The 16,242-nt window shown below is 53.0% G+C and overlaps 2 protein-coding genes across 3 annotated transcripts in view; one reads left to right on the top strand and one right to left on the bottom strand.

Annotated features, from left to right (window-relative positions):
- The window catches only part of LOC108293909 (cardiotrophin-1), a 7,509-nt gene extending 3,061 nt beyond the window's left edge, over positions 1 to 4,448 (bottom strand). Inside the window, exons 1-2 of one of the 2 annotated variants that reach the window (XM_017515558.2) lie at positions 4,390 to 4,448; positions 964 to 1,082 (exon numbers count right to left, since the gene is read on the bottom strand). In XM_017515558.2, the coding sequence (XP_017371047.1) occupies positions 964 to 1,082; positions 4,390 to 4,414 (144 nt within the window). In that variant the 5' untranslated portion in view covers positions 4,415 to 4,448. The remainder of the gene's footprint in view (positions 1 to 963; positions 1,083 to 4,389) is intronic. The other variant, XM_037733855.1, reaches the window with a different exon arrangement.
- A 1,609-nt stretch (positions 4,449 to 6,057) lies between these two features.
- BCL7C (BAF chromatin remodeling complex subunit BCL7C) lies at positions 6,058 to 15,179 on the top strand. Its single transcript, XM_017515581.2, has 6 exons — positions 6,058 to 7,129; positions 7,691 to 7,769; positions 8,035 to 8,143; positions 8,236 to 8,397; positions 14,034 to 14,119; positions 14,984 to 15,179. The coding sequence occupies exons 1-6, from the start codon at positions 7,038 to 7,040 to the stop codon at positions 15,107 to 15,109; spliced, it is 654 nt and encodes a 217-aa protein (XP_017371070.1). The 5' UTR covers positions 6,058 to 7,037; the 3' UTR covers positions 15,110 to 15,179.
- Positions 15,180 to 16,242: the final 1,063 nt, after the last annotated feature.

Below are 16,242 nucleotides of genomic sequence, written 5' to 3' on the forward strand. Positions count from 1 at the left end.
GATGAGGGCTCACTATGTTACCCAGGCTGCTCTTGAATTCCTGGGCTCAAGCAATCCTCCTGCCTGAGCCTCCTAAAGCACTGGGATTACAGGCATGAGCCAATGCACCCAGCCCAAAGCTAGTTCTATTATGCTACTATTCGCTACCATATTGTTACATTATTTTAATGTTATTGTTACTGCCCAAGCTCACAATTAACAAGTTGGCAGGCCTACAATCTTCTTTCCCTGGGCAGGGCCCTCTGCCTAACCAAAGATGTCAGCTGATCCCTGTCTTCTGTAAAAGTGCCCTCTTGGGATAGAATTGTTGCTCCAGATTGGAATCTCTTCTTGGCCTCCCTGAATATCCCAGCTGGAAGAGTTCACAGCTCACCTTGTTTAGTTGTCTTTCACTGCTGGGGAGAGACCAAGGCCCAAGATCACACAGAGCCTAGAACCTTGGATTCCTGAGGTACAGGCCAGAGTTCTCCTCACTGCTCGAGGCTACCTCTGACTTAAAGCACCAAGGTCGCTTGAGCCCAGGAGTTCAAGACCAGCCTGGGCCATATAGTGAGACCCTGTGCTACAAAATAATAAAAAAAATTACCCAGGCATGGTGGTGCATGCCTGTGGTCCCACCTACTTGAGAGGCTAAGGCAGGAAGATGTCTTGAGCCCAGGAGGTTGAGGCTGCAGTGAGCCGTGACGGCACCACTGCACTCCAGCCTGGGTGACAGAGCGAGGTCTTGTCTCAAAAACAAAGCACCAACGAGGGTGCCTCCAAGCTGGAGAGGACATTATGGCATCTGGGTCACCGACAGGCCTCTTCCAGTTTGCTGTGTGGCCAGGGGCAAGTTGCTGTCCCTCTCAGGAGCCCTCATTTCCACAGCTGGAAAATGAGGTTGAGAGAATGGGTGATCGAGGACCTCTGGATGTCTGCTCCCATTCCCCAGGCCCCTGGTGCCCCACCCCCATTCCCACTCACATATTCCTGGAGCAGCTGCTCAGCATATTTGGTGAGGAGGTGTGCAAGGCTGTGTGTCTGACGGATCTTGGCCTCCAAGTGGGGAAGAAGTGAGACTGAGGAGTCAGCCTGGGGGGCTTCTGGTGGGAAAGTGGGGAGGAATGAGGATGGCCCAAGCCCCTGCTCCTTGGTCACCTCTCCCAGGCCATCTCTTCCTTCCTGACCCCATCAGGGTCTGTCCCATTCCAACTGAGGGAAAATGAGGCACCAGACCTTTGTCAAGTGGGTGGTCTACCTGAAATGTATTGCCTATCCCCAAATCACTGTTGAAATCCTAGTAAAGCCAAATTCAAAGACAGTCATGCCTTGCTTAACAACGGGGATACATTCTGAGAAATGCATCCTTAGGCGATTTCAACGTCTTGCAGACATCATAGAGTGCACTAACACAAAACCTAGATGGTACAGCCTGCTCCATGCCCATGCTATGTGGCGTACAGTCAATGGTTCTTAGGCGGCAAACCTGGACAGCATGTTACTGTACAGCAGGCAACTGGAACACAGTGGTATTTGTGTATCTAAACATAGAAAAGGGCTGAGTGAGGAGGCTGACATCTGTAATCCCAGCACTTTGGGAGGCCAAGTTCAGGCTGATTGTTTGAGCCCAGGAGTTTGAGACCAGCCTGGGCAACATGGTGAAACCCCGTCTTTACAGAAAATACAAAAACAAGCTGGGCATGATGGCAGACGCCTCTAGTCCTAGCTACTTTACAGACTGAAGTGAGAGGATCACTTGAGCCCAGAGAGGTCAAGGCTGCAGTGAGCTGTAAGCGTGTCACTGCACTCCAGCCTGGGCAACAGAGTGAGACCCTATCTCTAAATAAATGAATAAATAAAAACATAGAAAAGCTATAGTTAAAATACATATGTCTATGTATTTTATTAGATATATATCGGTTGGGCGTGGTGGCTCATGCCTATAATCCTAGCACTTTGGGAGGCCAAGGTGGGCGGATCACCTGAGCTCGGGAGTTTAAGACCAGCCTGGCCAACATGGTGAAACCCCATCTGTACAAACAATAGCCAGCCATTGGGTGTGGTGGCTCACACCTGTAATTCCAGCACTTTGGGAGGCTGAGGCAGGCAGATCACTTGAGGTCAGGAGTTCGAGATCAGCCTGGTGAAATCTTGTCTCTACTAAAAATACAAAAATTAGCCAAGTGTGGTGGCATGTGCCTGTAATCCCAGCTACTTGGGAGGCTGAGGCATGAGAATCACTTGAACTTGAGAGACGGAGATTGCAGTGGGCAGACATCAGGTGAGACAGTGAAACTTCATCTCAAAAAAAAAAAAAAAAATTGGCTGGGCACCATGGCTCACACCTGTAATCCCAGCACTTTGGGAGGTCGAGAAGGGCAGATGAGGTCGAGATTCAGACCATCCTGGCCAACATGGTGAAAACCGGTGTCTACTAAAAATACAAAAAAATTAGCTGGGTGTGGTGGCGTGTGCCTGTAGTTCCGGCTACTTGGGAGGCTGAGGCAGAAGAATCGCTTGAACCCAGGAGGCAAAGGTTGCAGTGAGCCAAGATCGCACCACTGCACTCCAGTCTGGCAACAGAGCAGGACTCCATTTCAGAAAAAAAAGAAAAAGAAAAAGAAAAAAAATTAGCTGGACATGGTGGCATGCACCTGTAATTCCAGGTACTCTGGAGGCTGAGGCAGGAGAATCGCTTGAACCAGGGAGGTAGAGGTTGCAGTGAGCCAAGGGTGCACTACTGCACTCCAGCCTGGGCAACAGAGCCAGACTTGTCTCAAAACAAACAAACAGGCCAGGCGTGGTGGCTCACACTTGTAATCCCAGCACTTTGGGAGGCCAAGGCGGGCAGATCACCTGAGGTCAGGAGTTCAAGACCAGTCTGCCCAACATGGTGAAACTCTGTCTCTACTAAAATACACACACACACACACACACACACACACACACACACACACACACACACAAATTAGCCAGGCGTGGTGGAGGGAGCTTGGAATCCCAGCTACTTGGGAGGCTGAGGCAGGAGGATTGCTTGAATCCAGGAGGCAGAGGTTGCACTGAGCTGAGATCGTGCCACTGCACTCCAGCCTGGGCGACAGAGTGAGACTCTGTCTCGAAAACAGAAACAAAACAAAAAAAAAAACCCCCACACAAAGCAACAAACAAATAGATAGATAGATAGATAGAATGAGAGAAATATATAATATATAAAATTATATATTTATAGAGAGAGAGATGGGAAGTGGCCGGGGACTTGCTCTGTCGCCCAGGTTGGGGTGCAGTGGTGCGATCTGGGCTCACTGCAGCCCAAACCTCCTGGTCTCAAGTGATCTTCCCGCCTCAGTCTCCTGTGTAGCTGGGATTACAGGCATGCGCCACCACGCCCGGTTAATTTTTGTATTTTCTGTAGAGACGGGGTTTCACCATGTTTCCAAGGCTAAAAATGCATATAATCTTATGAGACTGCCATTGTCTGTGCGGTCCATCTGTTGACCAAATGTTGTTATGCAGTGCATGACTGTGCTGCCTCCTCAGGGCAGCCTCCAGAATCAACCCTCCTTTATAAATGAACTTCTTCTTTCGACTTAAGGCCATTTAAATGGGCTCCAGAGTAGCTCTTTTAATGGTTCTTTTCTGTGTGTATTTGCCTTAGCCTGGGAGCTCTGGGGACAGGGCTTACATATTTCTACCTCAGTGACTGTTAATGGACTTCAACATCATCGAAGCACAGAACTTCACATCGGAATGTGCCTTGAAGGCCCATTTGACAGATAGGGAGACTGACGTCTATTTCCATTTCTCTCTCTGATGCCCCTTCCAAACAAGAAGCTGAGGTGGGCAGTCAGCGAATCAAGGTCGGAGCCAGTCTGACACCCCGGACTCCAGTTCCCGATATGCACAGCGCGCACCTGATGCGTGCTGGGGAATGTAGTTCTGACCTAGCGCCCCGCCCCGCCCCCTCCGGTGTTTCATAGCACCAGTCGCGATCCTCAGCAATCCAGACTTTCGTCTCCTCTTGTCACTCACTACTTCCTGTGACTCCAAGACTGCCTTCCCTTACTCTACCCCTTCCTCCAGCCCCCCAGCTCTGATTCTTTTCCTGAGACCCAGTGAACGCAGGGGTCCTGCCCCAGCCCCGACCCCAGTCCTCCCTCTGGGTGTGCTCGAACTGGTGATCTAAGTCCTGAGCCCAAGTCCCTAAAGCCTCAGCCCCAGGCCTCCTCTAAACCCTAGCGCCTGCCGCTTCTCGCAACTCACCCGCTCGCTCGTTACCTGATTCCGGAGCCCTGCTATTCCCCGCCCAGGCCGCTCCCCTCCCGGACCCTGGGGTGGCCGAGACCCAGACCCCCAGCTTCCAACCCCTCTGACTCCTGCAACCCTCAGCGACCGGGTCCCTCAGCCCCTTACCCAGACTTCCCTCCCTCTGGGTCATGCTGGCCCCTGGTTGATCCCGGCTCCCTCCACGCCCCCCTTTCGAGGGGGGAGAAAGGGGAAAGGGCTGGGGGCGTGGCCCGGCCGCAACCAATCAGAGCCCAGACCCCAAACATTTCGCCCTACCCTCCCCCTTTTCAGACAGGATTCCTTGGCCCTGAGCTCAGCTCCTCGCCCGTGGGGCCTAGTGGGGGAAGGGACCCGAGGTGGGAGGCAAGTTGTCCGCCTAGTGGATAGGACCTCGGGGCTGGGGGTGTCGGGGCCTGGGAGGCAGCCCAGTGTCCTGCTGCCGGCTCAGGCTAGGACCTGAGGCAGGGGCTGCTTTGAGGGGAAAGCTGAGGAGACAGGAGAGAGAACTGCGGGGCTGGTGGGACAGGAATGCGCAGGCCCTCTCTGTAGTCTGGGGCGCGGCTTGCCAGAGAGGCCACTATAGGGGCCCTCAGGCTTGGAGCGCGCTCGTCCAGACATACATCTCCTGGTCTGTCTTAGATGGCTTCTAATCTCACTGTCACACCCACTAGGAGGGAGGCAGATACACGGCTCACCTCCTCTTATCAGGCCTAGTAACAGAATCCTGGAGATTCACACACACACTCCTAGGAGAACAAGCTTCAGAGACCTGGACAGGAGGTCACATCCGCGCATCAACCCCATTAACTGGTGTAAACTGAAAGGAAGGCACATAGGGATGATCCGTACTTGGTTTCCGGCCCCCTGAGGGGCTTGCCGTCTGTTGGGGAAGCCCATAGACAACATCAGTTAATGGGGTTTGTGAGTGAAGGACTGGGAGGAGGTTTGTGTACACGCGCGCGCGTGTGTGCGTGCGTGTAAGTGTGCGATGGTGAGCGTGTTCGCGTGCATGTGTGTGGGTGTGCTCCTGTGCGTGGGTGTGTGTGTTGCGGTGAGCAGACAATTGCTGGAATAAAGGAAGAAAGAGTTTAACTGGAGAGGGCACAGCAGGTGCAATTGAGCCAGACGATTGGTAGGGCCCACAATCACATGTGTATTCACTGTAAATATTTATTGGGCATTTATCATGTGCCAGGCACTGTCCTAAGAGCTATACACACATTAACTTACTTCTATGTTATAGATGCGGTACAGAGATAAGTGACTTGTCCAGGGTAACACAGTTGGGTGTGGCACAGCTGGGATTTTACCTAAGCAGCTTGGCTCAAAAAATGCTGTCCTAACCATGCTCCTAACTCCTTATGCCCTTAACCTCTGTACATGGTCACACCAAAACTCACAGACACAACAGCCACATCTTGAAAAACACATACACACACACACACACACACACACATACAGAGCGACAAATTTTAACGTGGTCTTATCTGCTGACAAGTCAGCCTCAAATAAAGTCAACCAAGACACACTAATTGTCTCTAAGTAATGTACATTTTATTTAAGTCATGTGATGGAATTTCAGAGTACATACGCCCAGGGAACCAGTACCAGATTACAAAACTGAACGGGATCAGCTCTCAGAAGGCCCCCCGTCCCCTTCCAGTCCTAAGGTTGACCACTATCTTGACTTTGGTGAACTACATATTATTTTCTGTGGTTCCGAATATCATACACATGGGACCATCTAGTATGTACTGTTATATTTGGCTTCTTTCATTCAAGATTTCGTCATGCGACTTGTCTATGTTGCTGGGTGTAGCGGGCATGTCATTCCCGTTGCTGTGTCTATGTGCATGGTAATGAGTAAGGCGTCATTCATTTTCCATTCTGTTGATGGGTTATTTCCAGTTTGGGGCTGTTATGAAAGGACTCTGAACGTTCCCATGCACCCTCTTGGTGCTCACACCTACGCATTTCTGCTGGGTGTTGACAGCCTAGGGAGTGGAATTGCTGGATCACACGGGTGGCATATGTTCGGTTTCATTAGAAAACTGCCAGTTTCCAAAATGTCTCTACCAATTTACATTCCCCCAGAAATACAAGAGAGGTCCAGTCGCTCTAGTTTCTCGCTTCCACATGGTGTGACGGTCTTTTTCACTTTAGCCATTCTGGTGGGTGAAGAACTCGTATTCGCAGCGCCTGACGCGTAATTGGCACTCAGTTAACAGGACTGTTGAATGAATGGATGAATGAGTAAGTCGGGCGGTGTAGACCGAGAGCTTGGCGAGGGCGGACACACGCACGCACTCCACACATAGCTTTTCGCGGACACCCACCGCGGCGCCCCCAGCCCAGGACACAGACCCTCTCGCGCACCCCGCGCCCACGTGGTCTGAACGCACGGCCTAGGTCCTGCCGCGCGCGTCCGGTCGCCGAGCCGTCCCCAACTCCGGCACTCGGCGGCGGGCAGGGGGCGCTGCGCGTCCGGGCGCTCCGAGGGGGCGGGCTCGGGTCGGGGCGGGGCCGGCCGGGCTTCCAGGCCTGGGCTCTGGCCGCCCGCGCCACCGGGCCGCTCCGGGGACGGGCCGGGGCGGGGCGCGGCGGCAGGAAACAGGCGGGGACTCGCGGAGGCGTTGGGGACGAGAGAGGGCGCGCCCAACTCCCGGGGGGACGGCAGGCCGAGAGCGCGGCGCCCGGGCCTGGCGCCTAGCCTGAGCCCGCCGGACGGGAGGCGGCCCCGCCGCGGGCTCGGCCCCGGCCCCAGCCCTGCCAGCATGGCCGGCCGGACCGTACGGGCCGAAACCCGGAGCCGGGCCAAGGATGACATCAAGAAGGTGATGGCGACCATCGAGAAGGTCCGGAGATGGTGAGCGCTGCCCGGGGGCCAAGAATGGGACACGGCGGGACCACCGCCACCAAAGGCGTCTACGCTGCCCTCGCCAGCTCTGGGCCCCGGGGGTTCGGTGTACCCCCGCCCACTAGCTTTGCCCTGGATCCACAGGGCTCTGTCTCTGTTCCCCTGGCTACTCCTGGGGGTCTACAAAGCATGATCCCCAGCCGTGCCCTCCTAGAGCAGGAGCCCCCGTTTGTGCCCCGCCCCCTAAAGCTTTGACACTCCTTCTGCAAGTGCGCCCCAGGATCTTCAGGGCTTTGATCCTGGCCCAGGCCCATAGCCACGCCCCCCATGTGTGCCCCCGGGGTCCGCAGAGCCAGGGCCCCAAATCTTATTCTCTCTGCAGGCACCCACAGCCTCTGCTTTGGGGTTTGCAGGACTCTCTTTCTCCATGTAACTATGCCCCATTAGCAAAACTGTTGCTACCCTCCTGTGCCTCCCCAACCTCTGCAGGTACCCCCAGATGTGCCTGGCTCCTGGGGGGGATAGGTCTCCCCTCAGGCCTCTCTGACCCAGCCCCCCACCCTCCCACAGGGAGAAGCGTTGGGTGACTGTGGGCGACACTTCCCTTCGTATCTTCAAGTGGGTGCCAGTGGTGGACCCCCAGGAGGAGGTGAGCAACCGCTGTTCCCGCAAGGCCCTACATCTGTGCATCCTCAGGCGAGCCCCTTCCCACCCTGGCCTCTACCTCTAACTCCCCCTGAGACCTCAGAGGCAGCAGCACAGATGGGAACCATCATTAGCAGCTCTTCCCCGTTTTCCCTCTTTTCTGCTCCACACCCCCTGAGTTTGAGCCCTTTTGCTTCTGAGTGCCTCAGTTTCCTTATGTGTATGGTGGGGCTTTGCAAGAGCTCTGACCCTAATCCTCTAACCCCCAGGAGCGAAGGCGGGCAGGCAGCGGGGCAGAGAGATCCCGTGGCCGGGAACGTCGAGGCAGGGGCGCCAGTCCCCGAGGGGGTGGCCCTCTCATCCTGCTGGATCTTAATGGTAGGTAGGGATCCTGGAATGTGGGGGGCTGTGGGGACTGAAGGAGAGTACTGGGGACCTCAGGCCAACCATCTCGGCTCTTGCTCCCGCAGATGAGAGCAGCAACCAGAGTTTCCATTCGGAAGGTTCCCTGCAAAAGGGCACAGAGCCCAGTCCTGGGGGCACCCCCCAGCCCAGCTGCCCTGTGTCACCTGCCGGACCCCCAGAAGGGGTCCCTGAGGAGGTTCAGCCCCCACGGCTGGGCCAAGAGAGAGGTAGGACCAGGTGCCTCCCAGGAGCCCTCTCCTCTAAGTCCTGTCTTCTCCACAGTCTAAATGACCAGCTTATCCCTATACCTGCTCCCTGCCCTGTGTGCTCTCCTTAAGGAGCCTTCCGACTCCTGCAGAATCTCCCTGTAGCTGCTGTCTCATTCCTCTGGCCTCTTAGGATCTATAGATGACATAACACTGTCTGAGATTTTAATGTAAATTAATGTTTTACTAGTTTGTCTTTCTTCTCACTCTCATCTCAGTTTCCTGAATGTTGGACCCATATTGATCCCTTTTTTTTTTTTTTTTTTTTTTTTTTTATTATGTTCTTTTTTTTTTTTTTTTTTTTGAGAAAGAGTCTCGCTCTGTCACCCAGGCTGGAGCAGTGCAGTGGTGCCATCTTGGCTCACTGCGACCTCCGCCTCCTGGGTTCAAGCAGTTCTCTCCCTTGGCCTCCCGAGTAGCTGGGATTACAGGCGCACACCACCACACCCAGCTAATTTTTGTATTTTTAGCAGAGACGGCGGTTTTGCCATGTTGGCCAGGCTGGTCTCAAACTCCTGACCTCAAGTGATCTCCCGATCTCAACCTCCCAAAGTGCTGGGAGGCAGAGGTGGGTAAATTGCTTGAGGCTAGGAGTTCTAGACCAGCCTGGGCAACATAGCAAGACCCTATCTCGGCAAAACATTTTAAAAAATTAGGTGGATGTGGTGGGGCATGCCCGGAGTCCCAGCTACTCCCGAGACTGAACTTGAAGGATCGCTTGAGTGTGGGAGGTTGAGGCTGTAGTCAGCGAGATCGCACCACTGCACTCCAGCTTGGGCAATGCAACGAGGCCCCATCTCAAAAAAAAAAAAAACGTGTATTTTTCAGTCTCTCTTGAGCATGACATCTGCCTGTTTCCCAGATCAGTGAAATTAAGAAAAAAAAAAGACCGGCGCGGTGGCTCATGCCCGTAATCCAAGCACTTTGGGAGGCCAAGGCAGGCGGATCACCTGAGGTCAGACGTGTGAGACCAGCCTGGCCAACATGGTGAAACCCTGGTCTGTATTAAAAATTAGCCAGGCATGGTGGTGCATGCCTGTAGTCCCAGCTACTCGGAGGCTGAGGCAGGAGAGTCACTTGAACCCAGGAGATGAAAGCTGAATGACCAAGATTGTGCCACTGCACTCCAGGCTGGGCAACAGAGCAAGACTGTCTCAAAAAAAAAAAAATTCCGACCTGGTAAACAGGAAGAAATCAACATTTTAGCATGCATTCATCTTTATGTGTTAGGGGAGTGGTGATTTTGCCGTCTTTGGAAAATTAGCTTCCAGCTTTTCTATCTGGAGTCAGAAAGGCGAGGCCCAGGACGGGGTGGGCTCTGGGTGCCATGTGGCACCGGAGTTGGACACTAGGAGGCGCCTCTAGCCAGAGCTCAGCCCACACGCAGACCGGCAGCACCCGTGCAGCCCAGGAATCCTGCAAATCGGCTCCTTTTGTGCCTCTGACGCCAGCCCCTTTGAGGAGGACCCCAGGGGCAAGGAAGGGCTTTCCAGCACTACAGGTATGGGGTCTGGAAGGTCTTCTCCCCTCGGGCCTCCCCAAACAGCCTCATTTTCCCCTCACTTTCCTGAGTGACTTTTCCCTCCTGTACTCCCCGAAGCCCTCATTAGCACTGGAGCCAGGACCCCGAGACTCCAGAAGAACACACATCTTGAGTTCTTTCACCTTTCTGAGCCTCAGCCTGGGGTGGTGGCTCACCCCTGTAATCCCAGCACTTTGGGAAGCCGGGGCGGGCAGATCACTTGATCAGGCGGTCAGGAGTTAACATCAGCCTGGCCAACATGGCGAAACCCGGCCTCTACTAAAAATACAAAAATTAGCTGAGCGTGGTGGTACGCACCTGTNTTTTTGAGACAATGTCTCGCTCTGTCACCCAGGCTGGAGTAGTGCAGTGGTGTGATCATAGCTCACTGCAGCCTTGAACTCCCGGGCTCAAGCGATCCTCCTGCCTCAGCCTCCCAGGTAACTGGGACCACAGGCATATGCCACGACACCTGGCTAATTTTTATATTTTTTGTAGAGACAAGGTTTCGCCATGTTGCCCAGAGTAGTCTCAAACTCCTGTGCTCAAGCAATCCTCTAGCTTCAGCTTCCCAAAATGCTGGGATTGCAGGTGTGAGCCACCATACCCACACCCGGCCTCCTCTTTGTGGGGGGCAGGGGACAAGGTCTCTGTCACCCAGGCTGGAGTGTACTGGTGCAATCTAACTCACTGCAGCCTCAAACTCCTGAGCTCAAGGGATCCTCTGGCCCCAGCCTCCCAAGTAGCTGGGACTACAGGTATGTGCCACCATGACCAGCTAATTCTTAGATTTTTTTTTGTAGAGATACGGTCTTGTTATGTTGCCAAGGTTGGTTTCTAACTCCTAGCCTGAAATGATCCTCCTGTCTCAGCCTCCCAAGGTGCTGGGATTATAGATGTGAGCCACTGTGCCTGGCCCTATGTTGATCTTGTTCACTACTGTATCCTCAGCATAATGTGGGACACATAGTAGGGGCTCAGTAAATATTTATTTGTTAAGTGAATAAATAATAGTGATAGTCATAGGGATGATTAATAATAGGAATAACAACAGCTAGTATTTATTGAGCTCTTACTATGTGCCACACTTTATGTAGTTTTTTTTTTTTTTTTTTTTTTTTTTTCCGAGACAGAGTTTCACTCTTTTCCAGGCTGGAGTGCAATCACACAGTCTTGGCTCACTGCAACCTCCACCTCCAGGTTCAGACAATTCTTCTGCCTCAGCCTTCCCTCCCGAGTAGCTGGGAATACAGGCATGCACCATGATACTTGGCTAATTTTGTATTTTTAGTAGAGATGGGGTTTTGCCATGTTGGCCAGGCTGGTATCGAACTCCTGACCTCAGGTAATCTGCCTGCCTCAGGCTCCCAAAGTGCTGGGATTACAGGCATGAGCCACCGAGCCCAGCCTTTTTTTTTTTGGAACGAAGTCTTGCTCTGTTGCTCAGGCTGGAGGGCAGTGGTGCGATCTCAGCTCACTGGAACCTCTGCCTCCCAGGTTCAAGTGATTCTTCTGCTTCAGCCTCTCAAGTAGTTGGGATTACAGGCATGTGCTACCACGCCTGGCTAATTTTTTTATTTTTAGTAGAGATGAGGTTTCACCATGTTGGCCTGGCTGGTCTTGAACTCCTGACCTCAGGTGATCTGCTCATCTCGGCCTCCCAAAGTGCTAGGATTACAGGCGTGAGCCATGGCACCCAGCCAACACTTTACATTTTTTTTTCTCATTTAGTTTTCACTACAACCTTATAAAGGTGATAATACTGTTATGATCCCTATTTATAGATGAGGAAGCTGAGACCCAGAGAAATAACTCAGCCAGTAAGCCAGCATCTTGGGCCTGGGGTCCTCCTTAGCTCTGCTTTCTTTTCTTTTCTTTTTTTTTGTTTTTTTGGCTACGGAGTCTCACTCTGTGGCCCAGGCTGGAGTGCAGTGGCACAATCTTAGCTCACTGCAACCTCCGCCTCCCCAGTGCAAGCAATTCTCCTGCCTCAGCCTCCTGAGTAGCTGGGATTACAGGTGCGCACCACCATGCCCAGCTAATTTTTGTATTTTTAGTAGAAATGGGGTTTCACCATGTTGGTCAGGCTGGTCTTGAACTCCTGACCTCATGATCCGCCCACCTCGGCCTCCCAAAGAGCTGGGGTTACAGGTGTGAGCCACCGTACCCAGCCAACTCTGCTTTTCTTTTTCTTTCTTTCTTTCTTTCTTTTTTTTTTGAGACAGAGTCTCACTCTGTCACCAGGTGCTAGGCTGGAGTGCAGTGGCACAATCTCAGTTCATTGCAACCTCCAGCTCCCGGGTTCAAGCAATTCTCCTGCCTCAGCCTCCCGCGTAGCTGGGACTACGGGTGCACGCCACCACACCCAGCTAATTTTTCTATATTTAGTAGAGACGGAGTTTCACCATGTTGGCCAGGATGTCTTTCTTTCTTTTTGAGATGGAGTCTTACTCTGTTGCCCAGGTTGGAATGCAGTGGCATGATCTCGGCTCACTGCAACCTCTGCCGCCTGGGTTCAAGCAATTCTTCTGCCTCAGTTTCCTGAGTAGTTGGAATTACAGGCGCCTGCCACCATACCTGGCTAATTTTTGTAGTTTTTAGTAGAGACAGGGTTTTACCATGTTGACCAGGCTGGTCTTTAACTCCTGATCTCATGATCTACCCGCCTCAGCCTCCCCAAGTGTTGGGATTACGGGCGTGAGCCACCGTGCCTGGTTGAGCTCTGCTTTCTTCCATGCAGTCAAACCTGGCCCTGGCCTTCCCATCTCTCACTGGTTCTTGGTTCCAGCTGGTCTCTTCAAGTCACTTCCACACGGCTGCCAGAACAGCTTTTTCCTTAATATTTTTTAAGCGTTGCTTTTTCTTTTTTTTTCAAGACAAGGCCTTGCTCTGTCGCCCAGGCTGGAGTGTAGGGGCGTGATCACAGCTCACTGCAGCCTTGGATTTCTGGGCTCATTCAGCCTCCTGAGTAGCTGGGACTACAGGCATGCATCACCACGCTCAGCTAATTAGTGTTATTATTTTTTTATAGAGATAGGGTCTTACTATGTTGCCCAGGCTGGTCTCTAACTCCTGGGCTCAAGCAATCTTCCTGCCTCGGCCTCCCAGAATGCTGGGATTACAGGCGTGAGCCATGTTTTCTGAAGCACATTTGATGGAGTCATTTTTCTGTTTCAGATCCTTCAGGTGGATCCTCATGGCCTTTGACTCCTTGGCCTGACATTTGGGGCTTTTGTGAACTGTTTTCTGCCGACCTCATGGTTCCCTGCTAAGAACACCCTGATGTGGGGCTGGGCGCGGTGGCTCATGCCTGTAATCCCAGCACTTTGGGAGGCCAAGGCAGGTGGATCAAGAGGTCAGGAGATTGAGACCATCCTGGCCGACATGGTGAAACCCCATCTCTACTAAAAATACAAAAAATTAGCCAGGCGTGGTAGCATGCCTGTAGTCCCAGCTACTCTGGAGGCTGAGGCAGGAGAATCGCTTGAACCCAGGAGGCGGAGGTTGCAGTGAGTGGAGATCGTGCCACTGCACTCCAGCCTAGGTGACAAAGTGAAACTCTGTCTCGGAAAAAAAAAAACCACCTGTGGGTCTGTAGGCTGGGTCTGGGTCTAGATAGTGCCAAGCACTTGTATACCTTTGCTAATATAAAAATGGTAGCAAGGATTTATTGAGCACTTACTGTGTGCCAGCCATTGTGCTTTACCTGAATCCGCTCATCTGACCCTCACAACAGCTGCATGAGGTAATTACTATCATTACCCCCATTTTACCGATGGGGAAACTGAGGCCCACGGAAATTAAGTAGCTGGCCCAAGGTCAGGATTTGAGCGCTCTGCCTTTCAGAGGCAGGAAACTGTCTGTCCACCCTGTCAAGCCCTACTCACCCTTGAGCTCCCACCTCAGTGTTCCCTCCTCTGCTTCCTGGGGCACAGCCAGATTCCTGCTCTGTCCTCTCTGCTCTCTGGCCCTCTGCCTTCTGTGACTAGGGCCTGTGACCGTCTGTTTCTTCCACTGTCTGTGCTGCTGGCACAGAATGGCTGTTCAGGGGATGTTTGTTACCTTGATGTTCCAGATCCCGGGGCCATAACTGCAGGCAGCACCGATGAACCCCCGATGCTGACCAAGGAGGAGCCTGTTCCAGAACTGCTGGAGGCTGAGGTGAGAGAGGCCAGAAGGCTGGAATCCTGGGTCTTGGAGGGAATGGGGGATCTGGGCAGCGAAGGCTTGGAGCCTGCATCTTGAGACCCCAGAGGAGAGGCAGACCTGGGACCAAGCTGAAGGTTTAGGGGCTGGATTCTTGGGACTGAAACAGAAAGGGTGTTTCAGAGACAAAGTGCTGAGGGCTGGCTCAGGGCTGATTTGAGACCATTAAAAGCCTGAAAGGCCAGGCGCGGTGGCTCACGCCTGTAATCCCAGCACTTTGGGAGGCTGAGGCAGGTGGATCATGAGGTCAGGAGTTCAAGACCATCCTGGCTAACACAGTGAAACCTGTCTCCACTAAAAATACAAAAAATTAGCCGGGCGTGGTGGCACGTGCCTGTAGTCCCAGCTATTCGGGAGGCTAAGGCAGGAGAATCGCTTGAACCTGGGAGGCGGAGGTTGTGGTGAACCAAGGTCATGCCACTGCACTCCAGCCTGGGCAACAAAGCAAGACTCTGTCTCAACAATAAAATAAAATTAAATCAAAAGCCCGACAATATCACGGTGCTCCTTCATGCATTTTCAAAAAATATCTTAACTGTAAAATTAGCGTAAAAAAATCCCTCATACACCTCTGACATTTCTCACAAGGCGACCTTGATGCATTTTCAGAAATATCAAATATCAGGTTTGTTCCCCCACACAGTGTCACTGTGGTTGTTGTTTTCGGTGCCTGCTTCCTCTGCGTCCTGGGCACCTGGCCCTGGGCTTGCCTCCCCCGCCCAGGAGGGGAGGGGAGTGGAGGCTTTGGAGAAGGCAGAGGCTCGGAGGCTGGACGCCTGGGTTGGGTGGAGCTCATGCCTGTCCACCCTTCCTCTCCAGGCCCCCGAAGCTTACCCCGTCTTTGAGCCAGTGCCACCTGTCCCTGAGGCAGCCCAGGGTGACACAGAGGACTCGGAGGGCGCCCCCCCACTCAAGCGCATCTGCCCAAATACCCCTGACCCCTGAGAAGCCGGCCTGCCTGTCCTGTCACCCCAGGGGCCCCTTTGGCTTTTTACAAATAAAGACCCTTTTGTAATTTTGTGTCCTGTCATTTCCCCGTCAGGGCTGGGGAGGGTTTTTGGAGACAGTTTTGTCTCATGCTCCATTGCTCAGATGGAGTCACTGAGGCTCTGAGAAGGCCTTCCTGTAGTCACACTGAAAGGCAGAGTGGGGTGGGGGCTTGAGCCAGGACCCTGCCTCTCCCTCACTTCCTGGGCCTGCCCTATTCCCTGACCTTCACCTCCTCCTTGGGGAGTCCCAGGACCTCTCTTCTTCCTGCTCAGCCCTTGCCTGGGCCTAACAAGTATCAGAGCTCTGGGTAGCTAGGCCATGATTCTTTTTTTTTTTTCGAGACCAAGACTTGCTCTGTTGCCCAGGCAGGAGTGCAGTGGTACAATCATGGCTCACTGCAGCCCTGACGTCCCACCTCAGCCTTGACGTCCCACAGGTACGTGCCACCATGCCCAGCTAATTTTATTTATTATTTATTCGAGATGGAGTCTTGCTCTTGTTGCCCAGGCTGGAGTGCAGTGGTACAATCTCAGCTCACTGCAACCTCCACCTCCAGGGTTCAAGCAATTCTCCTGCCTCAGCCTCCTGAGTAGCTGGGATTACAGGCGCCTGCCACCATGCCCAGCTAATTTTTTGTATTTTTAGTAGAGACAGGGTCTCACCATGTTGCCCAGGCTGGCCTTGAACTCCTGGACTCAAGTGATCCTCCCACTTCACCTTCCCCAAGTGTTGGGATTACAGGTGTGAGNCAGGGTTTCACCATGTTGGCCAGGCTGGTCTCAAACTCCTGACTTCAGATGATTCACCTGCCTCAGCCTCCCAAAATGCTGGGATTACAGGTGTGAGCACCATGCCCAGCCTGCTACATTTTTTGTAGACATGGGGTCTCACTATATTGCCCAGGCTGGTCTTGAACTCCTGAGCTCAAGTGTTCCTCTTGCCTTGGCCTCCTAAAGTATTGAGATTACAGGCGTGAGCCACCACACCTGGCCTATTCATATTTCATACATAATAACACAGAGGCCTAGAGGGCCTTGGGGGCCTGGATGACCAACACATTCCTTCCCCTGAGGAAGCCACTCCTCCAC

The sequence above is a fragment of the Cebus imitator genome, unplaced genomic scaffold, assembly GCF_001604975.1.
Source record: "Cebus imitator isolate Cc_AM_T3 unplaced genomic scaffold, Cebus_imitator-1.0 Scaffold552, whole genome shotgun sequence".
Lineage (NCBI taxonomy): Eukaryota > Metazoa > Chordata > Mammalia > Primates > Cebidae > Cebus > Cebus imitator.

Bases quoted from the DNA above. Each gene is read 5' to 3' on its own strand.
- BCL7C (XM_017515581.2), top strand. From the start codon at position 7,038: ATGGCCGGCCGGACCGTACGGGCCGAAACCCGGAGCCGGGCCAAGGAT. The intron at 8,144-8,235 runs GTAGGTAGGGAT...TTGCTCCCGCAG, and splicing joins CATCCTGCTGGATCTTAATG to ATGAGAGCAGCAACCAGAGT. The intron at 14,120-14,983 runs GTGAGAGAGGCC...CTTCCTCTCCAG, and splicing joins CAGAACTGCTGGAGGCTGAG to GCCCCCGAAGCTTACCCCGT.